The sequence below is a fragment of the Melanotaenia boesemani genome, chromosome 19 (genome assembly GCF_017639745.1).
Source record: "Melanotaenia boesemani isolate fMelBoe1 chromosome 19, fMelBoe1.pri, whole genome shotgun sequence".
Classification (NCBI taxonomy): domain Eukaryota; kingdom Metazoa; phylum Chordata; class Actinopteri; order Atheriniformes; family Melanotaeniidae; genus Melanotaenia; species Melanotaenia boesemani.
In genome coordinates this window covers 1,072,949-1,092,448 of record NC_055700.1, presented here as the reverse complement: position 1 = coordinate 1,092,448, position 19,500 = coordinate 1,072,949, and the positions used below count along the sequence as shown (strand labels likewise).

Sequence of the window (19,500 nt, the reverse complement as noted above, 5' to 3'; positions counted from 1 at the left end):
ACTTCCTGTCAGACTTTCCACCAATCAGAGAGCTTAGATTGACGGTAACGTCCAATCAGGAGCAGCCAAAGATCAACCAGTGAGCAGAAAGTTCTATGTGTGTGTGAAAAGAAGAAAAATAATGCTCCTCTATGGCTGGAATAAAGCCAAGAAGACGTTTCTGATGCACGGTGGCGCCACAAAGCAGCTGAGCTGGAGTTGGTTTAGTGAGGATAGCAGGTAAATAGTAGTAGGAATAACTGGAAATGAGGAAAAAGTGGAAACATGGAAAAAGCTTCTTTGTTACATCATTTTAGCCTCACAATCTGACAAGTAAATGTGTGTGTTGGTGTATCTGCTGCTGTGTCACTGAACATTACGCAACTCCTCGTCTCATAACCCGATCTGTCTTTATGAGCTTCTCCTCAGACGGGACATTTCCTGGTTTCAGGTTTCTGGTTTTTAATGGTTCAGGTTTTATTTCTCTCCCTCCATCAGGTCAGAAGCAGCCGGATTTATTTCTGTTTGTTTTCTCTTCAGGTCTTGGTGTGAAGACCACGTGTCTTCACGCTGACCGGTCACAGGACGTCCAGGTTCTCCACGGTTCTACCTCCTGCTTCTCCGCCTCTAAGCCAGCAGAGATAACCTTTGACTGCGTCGTTACCATGGCAACTGCTCACGGTGCTCCCTGCCCATCGGAGTTCTTCTCCAGGAACGCCAGCCTCCAGACTGGAGCCCAGCCCTGCAACCAGAGTACTGTCCAGATCTCGCCGTACAGCCCGCAGGCCACCGCCGCCATCGCCATCATCATCACCTTCATGATGATTGTGACCATCGTGGGAAACATCCTGGTCATCATCGCCGTCCTGACGTCCCGGTCACTGAAGGGGGCTCAGAACCTCTTCCTGGTCTCACTCGCTGCTGCAGACATCTTGGTTGCGATGCTCATCATCCCCTTCTCGCTGGCCAACGAGCTGCAGGGCTACTGGGCGTTCAGCTCCATCTGGTGTGAGATCTACCTCGCCCTAGACGTCCTCTTCTGCTCCTCCTCCATCGTCCACCTGTGTGCCATCGCCTTGGACCGCTACCTGTCCATCTCGCGGCCTGTGTCCTACAGTACGAAACGGACTCCAATACGAATCAAGGTGGCCATCATCATCGTCTGGCTGATTTCAGCCGTCATCTCCTTCCCTCCGCTGCTCACCCTGGATAAGATTGATGGCGGCGAGAAGTGCGAGCTGAACAACGAGCGCTGGTACATCCTCTACTCCACTATCGGATCCTTCTTCGCCCCCTGCGTCATCATGATCCTGGTGTACATGAGGATTTATCAGATCGCTAAGCAGCACACGCGAAGTTTGCCGGGTCAGAAACCTAAAGTGGCATCCGGCGTGGTGTCAGGTGCGGTGGCCGGCGTGGCGTCTGGCGTGGTTGCCGGCGTGGCGTCCAGCGTGGCGTCCGGTGTGGGGTCCGGCGTGGCGTCGGGCAAGCTCATGGCAAGTTTACCTGAGCAGAAGAATGAAAACCAGGGAGGTCCAGCTTCCTGTCCATGGGAGAAAGGCCCATCCCCATTTGATTCCAACCTGCTTTTGCTTAGAAAGCTGGCTGAGAGGACCACAGTCCAGAAAGCCTCCTCGGATGATCCTTGGGAAGGCCCAGTCCTCCCAGTCCTCCCAGCTGAGCATCCGGACCTGGAAAGGGAAACAAATCCTGACAATGTGTCCAACTTTTGCTCCGAAGCTGAGCAGGAAATCGACAATCAGCCAGGCGTCTCTAAGGAAATCGAAAACGAGCCGGTTGGACGAGCACTGAAGTCGTCCCACACCGAAGGGGACAAAGTCCAGGTCCTGGATCAGGCCTGCAGATACAAAAACACCATGACCACACCATCCGGCACCAGACTGGCTCCTGAGGACACACCTAAGTCTCAAGGGACGCCTGTTTCCCGGCGTAAGGCCATGGCAAACAGAGAGAAGAGGTTCACTTTCGTCCTGGCTGTGGTGATGGGCGTCTTCGTCATCTGTTGGTTCCCCTTCTTCTTCTCTTACTCCCTGAAAGCGGTGTGCCCCCAGACCTGCATCATCCCAGAGGCCTGGTTTAAATTCTTCTTCTGGATTGGCTACTGTAACTCCTGCCTGAACCCTGTCATCTACACCATCTTCAACAAAGACTTTAGAGGGGCCTTCAAGAGGATCCTGTCCAGGGACACCAAGGGTACCTTCTTCTAGAGAGTACACATCATGTCCTCCCCCAGTCTGTGTTGGGATGGAGTTCCTGCGGCATGGACATAAACACTTGTACATTACAGAGGAAATGTGAGCATCGTCTCTTCTGGCTGCATCAGAGCGAGCCCTGACGGGGGCTGAATCACTTATCTCTAATGTTATTTAGGAATACCGTGTAATTGTGTATTCTGTGAGTCTGAAGAGGAATGATTTGATTGCATCTTGAGTCGGAAGTGGAGAGGATGCAGGGTCTGTGTTCAGTAACTACCAGCACTGTGTTGGTGTGAATGCATGGCAGCAGAGGAGAGGTGCCCCCAGGGTCTTACTGGCAGAGAACAAATATCACTAAGTGTCCTTTATCAGAGATAAAATGGGCACTGAGGGAACACAAGATCAGGAAAAAATGTGAGCATCCTCATCTTTGTTCTCCTCCCTCCTCTGTCTCCGTGGAAATAGCTTGTTAAGGTGGAAACCAACAGGAAAAACTGGAGCAGGAAGATGAAAATGAGCCGAAGCTGCATGAAGCATGTTGGAGCTGAGCAGGTAATTCCCCCTCACATCGTTTCATCTTTCCTCTGCTCCACCATCATGTAGACCGAAGGTTTATGCTGTTTTATTCAGAGCAAACGGAGTCTACAGTTGGGTCGGGTCGGGCTGAGTCATGTGCATCAAAAGATCCACATGTTGGTTCTTCCTGTAGAGGAATAACTAAAAGACAAAGACCCCTCCAGCAGCTGGGTGGGAAGGATCTCTAACATCCATGCACATTATCTGATTCAAATTGTCTGACTCACATTATCCAATTTACATTATCTGATTCAAGTGAAAATGGGGTTTTGAAACTTTTTTTATGGGCTCACCATGTAGATTCACATACATGTAAATTCCCATGTGGATGTTATGTGGATCATATGTGGCAAAACATTCACAAGTGGTTTCACGTGTGAATGTTTTATCACACACCATCCACATTTCAATCACATCAACATATGAGCACCATGTGGATTTGCATGTGTGGGTTAGGGAACATTGACATGCGATCCACATGAAAATGTTCCATGACAGCTGTTTCCACATGTGCCTGAGATCATTTTTGTCTGTGAGGGTGATCCTGTGTTGATACGTAACCTCGTGTTTTCCACGGTGGGATTTTCCACGTCCACCGTGTTTCGTGTATTTTATGTAGGACTCCTTCCCAGTGATATGATTGAGTCTCTGGAGGCTTTTCTGAACTGTTTTTTGGACAGGACAGGTGGTTAGAGATGGAGCAGCTCACCTGCAGTTCAGGTGTGACATAGTGAAGGAAAAGAGAAGCTCAAGTTCTTCTTTTCAACCCAACATGACCTCTAAATCCAGATATACCATGTTGTTTAATCCTTTATTTCCTGTAAAATTCTATGGACATAATTAAAAAACTCGAGACATCGCCCAGCCCTGAGATAGCCAACATAACCACACAGAGATCAGAAACCATGAGGAACAGACCCACCATCCCTCAGGCCAACAGCTATAGACTCCAAAACTACCTGAAGTAACTGAAAAGCATCACAATGAGACACAAAACCATCGGAGGCTTCGAAACCCAGAGGAGCGCGTTCAGGCAGGAGGCCAGTCGATGAAAAGCACGCCGTCCCACACGTCCCACCCATGCCGTCCCACACGTCCCACGCCGTCCCACGCCGTCCCATGCATCCCACGCCGTCCCACCCACGCTATCCCACTCTGTTGCACACGTCCCACACCATCCCACCCACTCCGTCCCACGCCATCCCACCCACACCATCCCACCCATTCCGTCCCACACGTCCCACGCCGTCCCATGCATCCCACGCCGTCCCACCCATGCTATCCCACTCTGTTGCACACGTCCCACACCATCCCACCCACTCCGTCCCACGCCATCCCACCCACACCATCCCACCCATTCCGTCCCACACGTCCCACGCCGTCCCACGCCGTCCCATGCATCCCACGCCGTCCCACCCACGCTATCCCACTCTGTTGCACACGTCCCACACCATCCCACCCACTCCGTCCCACGCCATCCCACCCACACCATCCCACCCATTCCGTCCCACACGTCCCACGCTGTCCCACGCCGTCCCATGCATCCCACGCCGTCCCACCCACGCTATCCCACTCTGTTGCACACGTCCCACACCATCCCACCCACTCCGTCCCACGCCATCCCACCCACACCATCCCACCCATTCCGTCCCACACGTCCCATGCCGTCAGCACTGCTGAGTTCAGAGTTTGCTCCCGCGATCGATGTCAGATTCAGACGCCATTTGAATGCATCACTATAAAGTTATTTCCAACTGCCCAAAATGCCCTCAACACTCGCATATACAGTCTTTCTTCAACAGCTCTCACAATTTTGACAGTTGTTTATGTCTTCATTCTTCTTCTGCTTTTTTTTCTTCCTCTTTCTCTGCTTCTTGTCTGGTTTGTTTCTTTTGCTGGTTGCATGTCAGCTATTCTGCTCATCACTGCCCCCACAATTTCTGGTGGTATTGCTCCATTTTCTGCATCTAACGATAAATGGCTAAGCTCTGTGGACCAAATTACGCCAAACTGTCCATCTGTCTGTGTATCTGTCTTCTGCGTTGAGCATAAATGGGCCTCTAGTATTGGCTGCTTATGCGGGAGTCACTGGTCTTAGTGTTAGCTGCTAACGTTGGAGTCTGGAGTCTTAGTGTTAGCTGCTAATATGGGACCCCATGGTCTTACCTGCTAATCTGGGACTCTGTGGTCTTAGCGTTAGCTGCTAATAATAATAATAATAATAATAATAATAATACATTTTATTTGTTGGCGCCTTTCTAGACACTCAAGGTCACCTTCCAGGATAAAACACAAGAATAAAACAAATCAATAAATACATTAATAAATTAAAAAGGATTCATAAAACAATAATAAAAGCAGTGTGAAATATTACAGTGAGGATGCCAGTTTGAACAGATGTGTTTTGAGTTTGGATTTGAACAGTTGTATAGAATCAGAGTTACGGAGGTCTGGGGGGAGGGAGTTCCAAAGATGAGGAGCAGAGCAGCTGAAAGCTCTGCTCCACATGGTAACAAGGCGGGCTGGGGGGACGATGAGGTGGATGGAGGAGGAGGATCTGAGGGAACGGACTGGTATGGAGACATGGAGGAGATCAGAAAGGTAGGGGGGAGCGAGGTGATGGATGGCCTTGTAAGTGAACAGCAGGATTTTGTAGTGGATGCAGTAGGTGACGGGGAGCCGGTGGAGCTGCTGCAGAACAGGGCTGATGTGATGGGTGGAGGCGGTTCTTGTGATGACCCGGGCTGCTGCATTCTGAACCAGTTGAAGTCTATGAAGAGTTTTTTGGGGAAGACCGAACAGAAGGGAGTTACAGTAGTCGAGACGGGAGGTGACAAGACTGTGAACGAGTATGGCGGCGGTGTGAGGGGTGAGGGAGGGGCGGAGGCGGTTGATATTGCGAAGGTGAAAATATGCTGACCGGGTTATGTTATTGATATGTGATGTGAAAGACAGAGTGCTGTCAAGGATGACACCCAGACTCTTTACCTGAGGGGAGGGGGAAATAGAAGAATCATCAATGGGAATGGAGAAACTGTCAGATCTGGAGAGAGTGGATTTGGTGCCTACTAGTAAAATTTCTGTTTTGCTGCTGTTTAGTTTAAGAAAATTTGAGGTGAACCAGGATTTAATCTCTTGAAGACAATCTGTGAGGGAAGATGGTGGGAGGGCAGAGTTCGGCTTGGTGGAGAGGTAGAGCTGGGTGTCATCCGCATAGCAATGAAAATGTATGCGGTGTTTTCTAAAAATATAACCGAGGGGGAGGAGGTAGATGAGGAACAGCAGGGGCCCAAGGACAGAGCCCTGAGGCACACCAGTGGTGACTGGAAATGACTGGGAGGTAAATGTTTTCAACTGGATGAACTGAGTGCGGCCGGAGAGGTATGATTTGAACCAGCTCAGGGGGGTGTGAGTGATGCCGATGGAGGAGAGTCTATCCAGAAGGATGGAGTGGGAAATGGTGTCAAAGGCCGCACTCAGATCAAGGAGGATGAGAATAGATAAGAGACCAGAATCAGCTGCCAGGAGGAGGTCATTAGTGATTTTAAGTAATGCGGATTCGGTGCTATGGAGTGGACGGAAACCAGATTGAAAATGCTCATACAGATTGTTGTGGGATAAATGGGCTTGGAGCTGAGAGGCAACTACTTTTTCCAGGATTTTTGAAATAAATGGGAGATTGGAAATGGGATGGAGGTTATTGAGATTGTTGGGATCCAAACCAGGCTTCTTAAGTGTAGGGGTGATGGCAGTTGTTTTTAACAGTGAGGGAACCAGTCCAGTGGTGAGGGAGGAGTGAATGATGTGGGTAATTAGAGGTGCCAGTGAGGACGCAGATGCTTTGACAAGGACGGTTGGGAGGGGTCTAATCGACATGTGGATGATTTGGATTTTCTTATTAGTTCGGAAATGGCAGAGACGGGGGGAAGAGTAAAAGCAGAAAGGGAGAGGGAAGGAGGCAGAAAGGGAAATATTGGTGATGGATTGTAGGAGATCTTTGGAACGAGCTGTTGATGAATATTCTGAATTTTGGAGGTGAAGAATGAAATCAAGCTGTTACAGAATGCAGAGCAGGCTATGTGTGGAGGAAGGGAGTCGGGTGGTTGGGTGATAGTTTTCAGAACAGAGAATAGGGCCTTGGTGTTGCCTTCATTGGAACTGATTAAATTTGCATAGTAGGTGGATTTGGTGTGTTTGCAGCAGTCCTTGTAGTGGGTCATATGGTTCTGATACATTTGTTGATGAACAGTTAAACCAGATTTCCTGAAGAGGTGTTCCAGCTGGCTTCCTTTGGCTTTGAGTTGTCTGAGGGCGGGGGTAAACCAGGGTGAAGAGCGAGTGAAGGTAACAGATCTGGTTTTCAGGGGGGCTAGGTTGTTGAGGAGATTCTGGAGGTTATTGTTATAATATGAAACCAGTTCGTCAGGGCTGAAGAGACTGTCAGGATGGGGTAGAGAGTTAATACCGGTTGAGAGAGTGTCCAGGTTAATGTCCTTAATATTGCGAAAAGACATGTCACGAGAGGGCTTGTTTTTTGAGAGAACCAGATTAACATCAAAAGAAATTAACATGTGATCAGAAAAGGAAAGTACATCAACTTTGCAACCTGTGGGAATTAGACCTGAGCAACAAATTAAATCAAGAGTATGTCCTTTTGAATGTGTTGGAACGGTAATAAACTGTTGGAAGCCAAGACTGTTAAGACAAAATGTAAAATCCCTGGTGAGAGTATTATTGACATTATCCATATGTATATTGAAATCACCGAGAATTATTATATTGGGTGAGCGTAAGGAGAGCTCAGCCAAAAACATAGAAAATTCATTTATGAACTCCTTATTGGGCTTAGGTGGACGGTAAACTGTTGCCACAATTGTGGGAACAGGGCCAGGCAGCACTGAGACCATAGACTCAAACGACGGGGAGGCCGGGACAGAGACCGGCGAGATTCTCCACTTCTCGCGGGAGAACAGTGCAAGACCTCCTCCCCGGCCAGAGTCACGTGGTTTGCAGTTGTAAACAAACCCAGGTGGGTTAGCTTCATTCAGGGAGACGAAGTCATTTGGCTGTTGCCAAGTTCCAGTCAAACATAAAAAATCCAACTCACGGTCAATGAGGAGATCCTGGACGAGATGGCCCTTGTCAGGAAGTGAGCGGATATTCAGCAGGCCGAAACTGACGGCGGTGCTGGAGATGGCAGTACGGTCAGCCGACCTAGCTAGGCTGGCTAACACACTGTGATCAGCGGTCCGGCCGGTATTCCGATGATGGCGTCTGGATGTGGACCAAATGGACTTTATCTGGTTGGAGTTGTCCGAGTGGTAATTCCGGCGAGAACCTCGGTGGATGCATCTCCGCCGGGGAAAAACAGCGCGGTCCGAGTGGAGGTGAAGCACAGATGGCGACGGTCCAGCCTGCTGAAAACGGAGTCGGAAGAGCTCTGCCTCTGAGTACTGGAGGATCCCGGTCACTGGTAGAACGATGGATGAATGGAGAACCCAGGCGAGGACAGACCAGAGGTAAATCCCACCAGAAGCGAGAATGAACCGCATGTCAGCTGTAGGTTGCCTCCAAAAGACGTTGGTGTAGCAGCGGTTAGCTCCTACTAATCCGAACAGTTGGTAACTTTGGCAGGCTGGTGAGTCACACAGGAGTCTAAGAATTCAAGAGTAGAGTGGTGCTGCAGATACCAGAGCGAAAAACAAGTGTCCTGACTAGCGTTTAAGAAATCAGGAAGCAAAGCAAAAGCAAAGTTGCAAGTGTCAGATCGACAGAGCGGCAGCCAGTATGCGCCAGCTCCTGGATGTACCAACGTGGCCTGGTTATGTGGTAGTCCATAGACTTAGTGTTAGCTGCTAATGTGGGACCCTGTGGTCTTACCTGCTAATCTGGGACTCTGTGGTCTTAGCGTTAGCTGCTAATGTGGTAGTCCATAGACTTAGTGTTAGCTGCTAATGTGGGAGTCTATGGTTTTAGTGTTAGCTGCTAATCTGGGACTCTGTGGTCTTAGCGTTAGCTGCTAATGTGGTAGTCCATAGACTTAGTGTTAGCTGCTATTATGGGACCCCATGGTCTTACCTGCTAATGTGGGAGTCTGTGGTTTTAGTGTTAGCTGCTAATCTGGGACTCTGTGGTCTTAGCGTTAGCTGCTAATGTGGTAGTCCATAGACTTAGTGTTAGCTGCTAATGTGGGAGTCTATGGTCTTAGTGTTAGCTGCTAATCTGGGACCCTGTGGTCTTAGCATCAGGTGCTAATCTGGGACTCTGTGGTCTTAGCGTTAGCTGCTAACGTTGAAGTCCACAGTCTTAGTGTTAGCTGATAATTTGAGAGCTAATAAGCTGCTAGACAGATGTATATGTTTTACTTGGTTTCCCTCCGGCTTCCTGCTGCTGCACGCCCTCCTGCTTTACGTTTATGTTCCACTCACTTTGTCTTTTTAACGAAAGACACTGAAAAGATGGAAGCAACACAGGTTTTTGCATATAGTCAAATGTAAAAATCAAAATAAATCTGATTTACGGGTCTACATGCAGGAAGACATCAGGGGATTGGAGATACAGGTGTTTTAATCTGATTTCTCATAATCAGATTATTCCATCTACATGATCAATTAAATGATCTGATAATCAGATAGATGTCATGTAAATGAGCTCATGGAAGGCCTGGGAAAAAAATGTGAGATGTCTGTTTTAATTGTTGTTTTGTTTTTGTGAGCGTGAATTATTTGGAGCTTCCTGAACACATGTAAAATGTGAAGAGTTTTTCAACTATGTGTTAAATAAAACTGTTTCTCTAATTAAAATGTGTATATTTTTAAGCTTGTTATCAGTAATAATCCTGTTCTGACATGAAAGTGACATTTCAAGCTGAAAATGGAAAACAATGGTTTTTTTTAGACACCAACTGTCAAGAATTCTTTGCAGAAAAGAGGATCTGGACTGAACTGCTGGTATCCACACGAATCCAGTTTGCAGTGAAATGTATCACAAAACAATAATGCGATTTATTTATTTCCTGATAAAATAACGGCTGACTCATCCTGCACTAGGGGGCACAAATTCATTTGTTGATGTAATGAAATGCTTTGAGTTGGTGGGCGGGGCTTAATCAGGCCACTGGAGACAACCAATCAGTGCAGACTGAATGAATTTCCAGGACCAGCAACCTTTTCTGGAAAGTCAGATTTCCAGAATCTCAGCCGGTCCAGACTCAGATTTAATTTTTTAGTTAGAGACAGGTGTTGGTGGTTTCCGTCGGACTCTCGGAGCTGTCTGCTGTTGTGCTCTATTTTAATGTTCACGTTAAAGGCGGAAAAAAGGAAAGAGATTGTGAGCATCTTTGTTTTCACAGCAGGAGGCGTGGCTCAGTGGGGAGGGTGGGGAGCAGAGGGAGCTGGACTGACTGCGCTCCTGCAGGATGACTGCTGCTGCGACAGCCCCCCCAGAACACCAGAAAACACCAGTTTTCCATCTTGTAATGACTTCAGTGTTAGAGGCAATGAACTTGACCAGAAGCTGTTTTTAAGCCGTACACAGCACCTTTACCTTTACATCACATTTACACACTGATGGCGGAAGCTGCCATGCAAGGCGCTAACCACGACCCATCAGGATCAATTTGGGGTTTGGTGTCTTGCTCAGGGACACCTCGACATGAACTTTACAGGCCGAGGATCAAACCAGCAACTCTCAGGCTATAAGACGTCCGCTCTACCCACTGAGCCACACCGCCTGCTCTGAAAACAAAGATGATTTACAGGTAATGAGAAGTGTCAAAGCAAGCAGAAGTGTTGACATCTTAAAGCTCCTCTTTTAAACTTGTTTAATGACTCGCAGTCTTGCCTTTCTGCAGACAACATAATGTGGCTACAACTGCTCTTCATGATAATGAAATGATGAATGCTGTGTTTTTCCATTCGGACTGACTTGCGCTACCAATTCATGTGATTTGCATAATCTGCTCAATAAAAAGGCTGCGCTGGGGCTAGAGCTTTGGAGTTCACACCAGATACTCTCCGAGTGCTGAACCACTGTCTCTCCCCATCGCGATGTTGAAAACCTCACACTGAGTTTGTTGTGTCTCATTTCTTGATAGAAAAATACCCATCAAGAAGTGTTTATGTAGCGTTACGAGGCTCAAAATATGTCATTTTTAATCAGCATTGTTTGCAGTTGTTTCCACCAGTTATCCACCATTTATAAACCAGTTATCCACCAGTTATTCACCAGTTATCCACGAGTTATCCACCAGTTATTCACCATTTATACACCAGTTATTCACCAGTTATCAACCAGTTATTCACCAGTTATACACCAGTTATTCGCCATTTATCCACCAGTTATCCGCCATTTATACACCAGTTATTCACCAGTTATTCACCAGTTATCCCCCAGTTATCCACCATTTATAAACCAGTTATCCACCAGTTATTCACCAGTTATCCACCAGTTATTCACCAGTTACCCACCAGTTATCCATCATTTATAAACCAGTTTTCCATCAGTTATTCACCAGTTATCCACCAGTTATTCACCATTTATACACCAGTTATCCACCATTTATACACCAGTTATCCACCAGTTATTCACCATTTATACACCAGTTATTTGCCATTTATCCACCAGTTATCCGCTATTTATACACCAGTTATTCACCAGTTATTCACCAGTTATCCACCAGTTATTCACCAGTTACCCACCATATATCCACCAATTATTAACCAGTTATTCACCATTTATACACCAGTTATACACCAGTTATCCACCAGTTATTCACTATTTATACACCAGTTATTCGCCATTTATCCACCAGTTATCCGCCATGTATAAACCAGTTATCCACCAGTTATTCACCAGTTACCCACCAGTTATCCACCATTTATAAACCAGTTATCCACCAGTTATTCACCATTTATACACCAGTTATACACCAGTTATTCACCAGTTATACACTATTTACACACCATTTATACACCAGTTATCCACCATTTATAAACCAGTTATCCACCAGTTATTCACCATTTCTACACCAGTTATTCACCAGTTATACACCAGTTATCCACCATTTATAAACCAGTTATCCACCAGTTATCCACCAGTTATTCACCAGTTATCCACCAGTTGTCCACCAGTTATCCACCATTTATAAACCAGTTATCCACCAGTTATTCACCAGTTACCCACCAGTTATCCACCAATTATTAACCAGTTATTCACCATTTATACACCAGTTATCCACCAGTTATTCACCATTTATACACCAGTTATTCGCCATTTATCCACCAGTTATCCGCCATTTATACACCAGTTATTCACCAGTTATTCACCAGTTATCCACCAGTTATCCGCCATTTATAAACCAGTTATCCACCAGTCATTCACCAGTTATCCACCAGTTATTCACCAGTTACCCACCAGTTATCCACCATTTATAAACCAGTTATCCACCAGTTATTCACCATTTATACACCAGTTATTCACCAGTTATACACCAGTTATCCACCATTTATAAACCAGTTATCCACCAGTTATCCACCAGTTATCCACCAGTTATTCACCAGTTATCCACCAGTTATTCACCAGTTATACACCAGTTATTCAACAGTTATCCACCAGTTATCCACCATTTATAAACCAGTTATACACCAGTTATTCACCATTTATACACCAGTTATTCACCAGTTATACACCAGTTATACACCAGTTATTCACCAGTTATACACCAGTTATTCACCATTTATACACCAGTTATACACAAGTTATTCACCAGTTATACACCAGTTATACACCAGTTATTCACCAGTTATACACTATTTACACACCATTTATACACCAGATATCCACCAGTTATTCACCAGTTATACACTATTTACACACCATTTATACACCAGTTATCCACCAGTTATTCACCATTTATCCACCAGTTATACACCATTTATACACCAGTTATACACCAGTTATTTACCAGTTAACCACCAGTTATTCACCATTTATAAACCAGTGATAAACCAGTTATTCACCATTTATCCACCAGTTATACACCATTTATCCACCAGTTATCCACCATTTATAAACCAGTTATACACTATTTACACACCATTTATACACCAGTTATCCACCAGTTATACACCATTTATCCACCAGTTATCCACCATTTATAAACCAGTTATACACTATTTACACACCATTTATACACCAGTTATCCACCAGTTATTCACCATTTATCCACCAGTTATACACCATTTATACAAAAGTTATCCATCAGTTATTCACCATTTATAAACCAGTGATAAACCAGTTATTCACCATTTATCCACCAGTTATACACCATTTATCCACCAGTTATCCACCATTTATAAACCATTTATACACCAGTTATTCCATTTATCCACCAGTAATACACCATTTATACACCAGTTATACACCATTTATAAACCAGTGATACACCAGTTATCAACCAGTTATTCACCAGTTATCCACCATTTATAAACCAGTTATCCACCAGTTATTCACCAGTTATCCACCAGTTATTCACCAGTTATCAACCAGTTATTCACCAGTTATACACCAGTTATTCGCCATTTATCCACCAGTTATCCGCCATTTATACACCCGTTATTCACCAGTTATTCACCAGTTATTCACCAGTTATCCCCCAGTTATCCACTATTTATAAACCAGTTATCCACCAGTTATTCACCATTTATACACCAGTTATTTGCCATTTATCCACCAGTTATCCGCTATTTATACACCAGTTATTCACCAGTTATTCACCAGTTATCCACCAGTTATCCACCATTTATAAACCAGTTATCCACCAGTTATTCACCAGTTATCCACCAGTTATTCACCAGTTACCCACCAGTTATCCACCATTTATAAACCAGTTATCCACCAGTTATTCACCATTTATACACCAGTTATCCACCATCTATAAACCAGTTATCCACCAGTTATTCACCATTTATACACCAGTTATCCACCATTTATACACCAGTTATCCACCAGTTATTCACCATTTATACACCAGTTATTTGCCATTTATACACCAGTTATTCACCAGTTATTCACCAGTTATCCACCAGTTATCCACCATTTATAAACCAGTTATCCACCAGTTATTCACCATTTATACACCAGTTATACACCAGTTATACACCAGTTATTCACCAGTTATACACTATTTACACACCATTTATACCCCAGTTATCCACCATCTATAAACCAGTTATCCACCAGTTATTCACCATTTATACACCAGTTATTCACCAGTTATACACCAGTTATCCACCATTTATAAACCAGTTATCCACCAGTTATCCACCAGTTTTTCACCAGTTATCCACCAGTTATTCACCAGTTATACACCAGTTATTCAACAGTTATCCACCAGTTATCCACCATTTATAAACCAGTTATACACCAGTTATTCACCATTTATCCACCAGTTATACACCATTTATCCACCAGTTATCCACCATTTATAAACCAGTTATACACCAGTTATTCAACAGTTATCCACCAGTTATCCACCATTTATAAACCAGTTATACACCAGTTATTCACCATTTATACACCAGTTATACACCAGTTATTCACCAGTTATACACTATTTACACACCATTTATCCACCAGTTATTCACCAGTTATACACTATTTACACACCATTTATACACCAGTTATACACCAGTTATTCACCATTTATACACCAGTTATTCACCAGTTATACACCAGTTATACACCAGTTATTCACCAGTTAGATAGATAGATAGATAGATAGATAGATAGATAGAAGTACTTTATTTATCCCAAGCTGGGAAATTTAGGTGTTGCAGCAATACAGTCATTTAGCAGTTGTGCTTCTTAAGGTAGCAAAAAATGAAAAACAGTATAAAAATTTCAATATTTACAAGACTTATACAAGGAGATATTTAGCTATACACAGTAAGAGTGAGAATAGCCAGCGGATAATATAGTCCAGTGCAATGATTAGTAGTGAAGATGAGGAGTATAACTGTGCAAGGTTGATCCAGTCAGTGCAAAAATTCACCAGTTACAACAGTCACTCATATTGTTATCTCTGAGACCATGATGATGAGTTAAACAGTCTTATTGCGTGTGGCAGGAAAGATTTCCTAAAGCGGTCCTTGAGGCAGCGAAGCTGTCTGAGCCTTTTGGAAAAGGAGCTCCGCTGTCTGTCCAGCACAGGGTGGAGAGGGTGGTCCGGGTTATCCAAGATAGATAACAGTTTGTTCAGTGTCCTCCTCTCCACCACTGCTTCTAAAGTGTCCTGTCTGCAGCCAATGACAGAGCCAGCCTTCCTGATCAGTTTGTTCAGTCTGTTGGTGTCACTGGCTGCAATGCTGCCCCCCCAGCAGACCACAGATGAGAACAGGGCACCGGCCACAACAGACTGGTAAAAGATTTCCAGCATCTTGCTGCACACGTTGAACGACCGCAGCTTCCTCAGGAAGTAGAGTCTGCTGCAGGCCTTCTTGTACACAGCTGTGCTGTTGGTCTTCCAGCTCAGTCTGTTATCAATAGTCACTCCCAGGTATTTATATTCCTCAACCATGTCCACATCACTACCCAGGATGCAGAGGGGCTGTGGAGCTGATCCTTTCTTCCTGAAGTCTAACACCATCTCTTTGGTCTTGTCCACATTAAGCAGCAGGTGATTCTTACCCGCCCACTCCACAAATCCGTCCACCAGCCCCCTGTACTCCTCCTCCCGTCCACCACTTATACACCCAACAACTGCAGAGTCGTCAGAATATTTCTGAAGGTGACATGACTCTGAGTTGTACTGAAAGTCTGTGGTGTATAAGGTGAACAGGAATGGAGAGAGCACAGTGCCCTGCGGGGCTCCTACATCACCCATCACCACATCAGACAGGACACCGCCCAGCCGGACGAACTGCGGCCTGTCTGTCAGGTAATCAGCGATCCAGGAGACAGAGGACCCGCCGACACCCATCAGCCGCAGCTTCCCACTCAGTAAAGAAGGCTGGATGGTGTTGAAGGCACTGGAGAAATCAAAGAATGTGACTCTCACAATGCCTCCACTACCATCCAGGTGCGAGTGAGCTCGCTGCAGCAGATAGATGACAGCATCATCCACCCCCACACGTGGCCGGTAGGCAAACTGCAGAGGGTCGAGAGAAGGTTTCACCAGCGGCCTCAGGTGGGCCAACACCAGCCTCTCCAGCACCTTCATCACATGTGATGTAAGGGCAACTGGACGGTAATCACTGAGGCCAGATGGAGATGACTTCTTAGGAACAGGAACCAGGCAGGAGGTCTTCCAAAGTTGTGGCACCTTCTCCAGGCTGAGGCTCAGATTGAAGAGGTGCTGGAGAACTACAGACAGCTGGCTGGCACAGGTCCTCAGTATCCTGGGGCGGATACCGTCCGGGCCAGCAGCCTTGTGTCTGTTCAGTCTCTCCAGCTGTCTCCTCACCTGCCAGGCTGTTACAGTCAAGCCAGGGGAAGGGGTTGGGGCGGGGGGAGGTGTTATCGGTTGAAGTCCAGTCTGATCCAGTGGGCTCCCTGTAGGGGGGGGAGGGGAGAGCAGTGGAGCAGTTGGAAGAGGAGGGGGGAGGTGTGGGGTGGCTGGGGTAGGGGCAGAGGAGACAGGGGGAGTCTGAGAGCTAAACCTGTTGAAAAAGGTGTTAAGCTCGTTAGCTCTCTCCCTATTACCATCAGCCAGTCTGCCTCTCCCCCCACATCCTGTGATCTCCTTCATTCCAGACCACACCTCCCTCATGTTGTTCTTCTGGAGTTTGGCCTCCAGCTTCCTCTTGTAGGAGTCCTTACACTCCCTCAACTTGTCCCTCAGTTGGTGCTGCACCCTCCTCAACTCCTCCCTGTCTCCAGACCTGAAGGCTCTCTTCTTCTTGTTGAGTAGGGTCTTCAGGTCGCTAGTGATCCACGGCTTGTTGTTTGGGAAGCATCTAACAGTCCTGGAGGACATGACAGTGTCCTCACAGAATTTGATGTATTCCGTGATGCTGTCCGTCATATTGTTGATGTCCTCCCCATGAGGCAGGCAGAGTGCATCCCAGTCTGTGCAGTCAAAGCAGTCCTGCAGGGCCTCCTCAGCCTCCTGTGTCCACCTCCTCACTCTCCTTGTGGGCACAGGCTGCCGCCGGACAATAGGCACATACTTTGGTGAAAGCAGAACCAGGTTGTGATCTGACCTGCCGAGTGGGGGAAGGGCGGTTGCACTGTATGCTCCCTGGGCGTTTGCATACAGTAGGTCCAGAGTTTTATTGTCCCGAGTGGAGCAGTCCACATACTGAGTGAAGTCAGTCAGTGTTCTGTCCATGCTAGCATGATTAAAGTCCCCTGTGATTACCATGAAGGCATTTGGTTGCTGCGTCTGCAACCGGGAGACGACGGAGCTGATGACGTCAGCGGCGGCCTCCGCATCAGCTGATGGGGGAATGTAAACAGTTACCACAATGGCTGATGTAAACTCTCTGGGCAAGTAATACGGCCGTAGCCCAACAGCCAGCAGTTCCACGTTTGGGTTGCAGAGACGCTCCTTGACACGGACGTGTCCGGGATTGCACCAACGTTCATTCACATAAAGCACAATCCCTCCTCCCTTCTTCTTACCGCTGTCTGTCACGTCTCTGTCCGCCCGCACGGTCACAAAGCCGGGTATAGCAACGCTGTGGTCCGGAATATGTGAGTGCAGCCACGACTCCGTAAAACTCAGTAAACTGCACCCACGGTACTCCCTCTGTGTTTTAATCAGCGCCGCCAGCTCGTCCATCTTGTTCGCCAGAGAGCGCACATTCCCCATTATGATGGCAGGAACAGCAGGCTTGTATTGTGGAAAGTTGTGGATTAAACTTACAAATGAATGACCAAGCAGAACCAGCAAATGTTTATTGGCTGGGGAGCATAGAGGGGCCTCTGGGTTCGGAGTTGGAAAAATGGAAGGCATGCATAAAGGCCTGGGCCCCGGAAGGTTCTCCACCAAAATTACCTCCTCACTGTACAATGTTCTTTGATCCATCAGCCAGCTCAACCTTTCAGGATAAGTGGGAAAAGGAGACGGATGGAGTGATGGTTAAAATACAGGCTCCATATATCCTGATTGGAGGCCAAGGCGCAGCATTAAAGGTAAACCGGAACACCTTTATTGATAAATGGTACTGTGTTACTCAATCCTTACCACACATTACACTGTTGGTAAACCCAGGATACCATTCAAGGGACCTCGGTCCGATGGTAAGAACTGCAGAGCATTTAACATGGAACAGTACAGAGAACCCATTAATCTCTCTTTCAGAGGATGGATCAATGTTAAGAATTAGGTGTGACCTGTCATTACAAGCAACACTTCAGATGGTGGTGCTACCAGGGAAAAACATAATGATGACATGCAAAACCAACCCCCTTGGATTTAACAGTGATCTGGAAACTGATATTTTAACACAGGTTCCGGACCAACTGTGGTCCAGACATGAGACGGATGTGGGACTGGCAGTTTCAGCCAGCCCAGTTACTGTCAAATTAAAACCAGGTGCAGTTTTACCTTGGCGGCCACAGTACAAACTTAATCCCGCAGATGAAGAAGGGATTGGAATCCTAATTGATGGGTTTTTAAAAGTAGGAGTGCTGATTGAGATTTCTAGTCCTTGTAACACCCCAATTCTTGCAGTTCTAAAAGCAGATAAATCAAAGTACCGACTGGTCCATGATCTAAGGGCAATCAATGCCATTCTTGAAGATGTCGCTGCAGACTTCGCAAATCCTCACACACTGTTGAATGCCATCCCTACTAAAGCTAAGTTTTTTACAGTAGTGGATCTTTGTTCAGCATTTTTCAGTATCCCTCTGGCAGAAGAGTCACGATATCTGTTTTCGTTTACCTTTAGAGGTCGACAATACAGCTACGCCAGAATGCCCCAGGGACTGACAAGCAGCCCCGCGTGGTTTGATCGTGTGGTGAGTCAGGATCTACAGGAGCTGGATTTGAGCGGCGTCCTAATCCGGTATGTAGACGATATATTGATTTGTTCAGACACCATTGAAGATTGTCAGCGCGACTCGATCAAAGTACTGCAGAGACTGGCAGAATGTGGACACAAAGCTTCTCGGACAAAACTGCAATTCTGCCAGCCTCAGGTGGAATTCCTTGGCAGAGTAATCTCCCATGGAACAATAACTCTGTCTCCTGACCACCTCAAAGGCATAAGTCGAGCACCGCGTCCACAGACATGCGCGCAACTAATGACCTTTTTAGGTATCACAGGATTCAGCGCGGAGTGGTTGGAGGACTACGCAGTAAAGACGGCGCCGCTCAGGGAACTCCTGAAGTCCTCTGAAGTCAAGACTTTAAAGAAGTCTTTGGAGTGGACCACAGAGGCACTGTTGGCTTTTGATGTGCTCAAGCAGGAACTGCAAAATGCCCCAGCGCTAAAAATGCCAGAATATGACAAACTTTTCTATCTCTACGTTTCAAACAGATGCAACATGTACGCAACGGCTGTATTGGCACAAGACTCATGTGCTGGTGGAAGGAAACAACCCATCGCTTACTACAGTGCAAGGTTGGACGACGTAGCACGAGGGTGGCCCCCCTGCTACCAGGGCCTCGCAGCTGTTCACATGGCGTATGAAAAGGCGTCTGCAATAACTAAGTCATATCCTGTGGTTATTTACACCCATCATAAAATCACAGAGTTGATCAATCACAGCAAACTTGTTCTGA

At 46.3% G+C, this 19,500-nt stretch overlaps 2 protein-coding genes across 2 annotated transcripts; one reads left to right on the top strand and one right to left on the bottom strand.

Annotated features, from left to right (window-relative positions):
- The first annotated feature begins 782 nt into the window (after positions 1–782).
- Positions 783–2,207, top strand: LOC121630035 (alpha-2B adrenergic receptor-like). The gene is made up of 2 exons (XM_041970067.1): positions 783–1,430; positions 1,497–2,207. The coding sequence occupies exons 1-2, from the start codon at positions 798–800 to the stop codon at positions 2,205–2,207; spliced, it is 1,344 nt and encodes a 447-aa protein (XP_041826001.1). The 5' UTR covers positions 783–797.
- Positions 2,208–5,165: 2,958 nt separating this feature from the next.
- LOC121630388 lies at positions 5,166–17,583 on the bottom strand (the record flags this gene model as incomplete). Its single annotated transcript, XM_041970672.1, is given in 5 exon segments — positions 5,166–6,631; positions 6,634–7,208; positions 7,605–8,406; positions 16,234–16,423; positions 16,897–17,583. Coding segments are annotated over 5 exon segments (3,720 nt in total), but the record flags the coding sequence as incomplete, so codon positions are not given.
- Between the last annotated feature and the right edge of the window lie 1,917 nt (positions 17,584–19,500).

Bases quoted from the DNA above. Each gene is read 5' to 3' on its own strand.
- LOC121630035 (XM_041970067.1), top strand. From the start codon at position 798: ATGATGATTGTGACCATCGTGGGAAACATCCTGGTCATCATCGCCGTC. The intron at 1,431-1,496 runs GTGGCGTCCGGT...CCTGAGCAGAAG, and splicing joins TTGCCGGCGTGGCGTCCAGC to AATGAAAACCAGGGAGGTCC.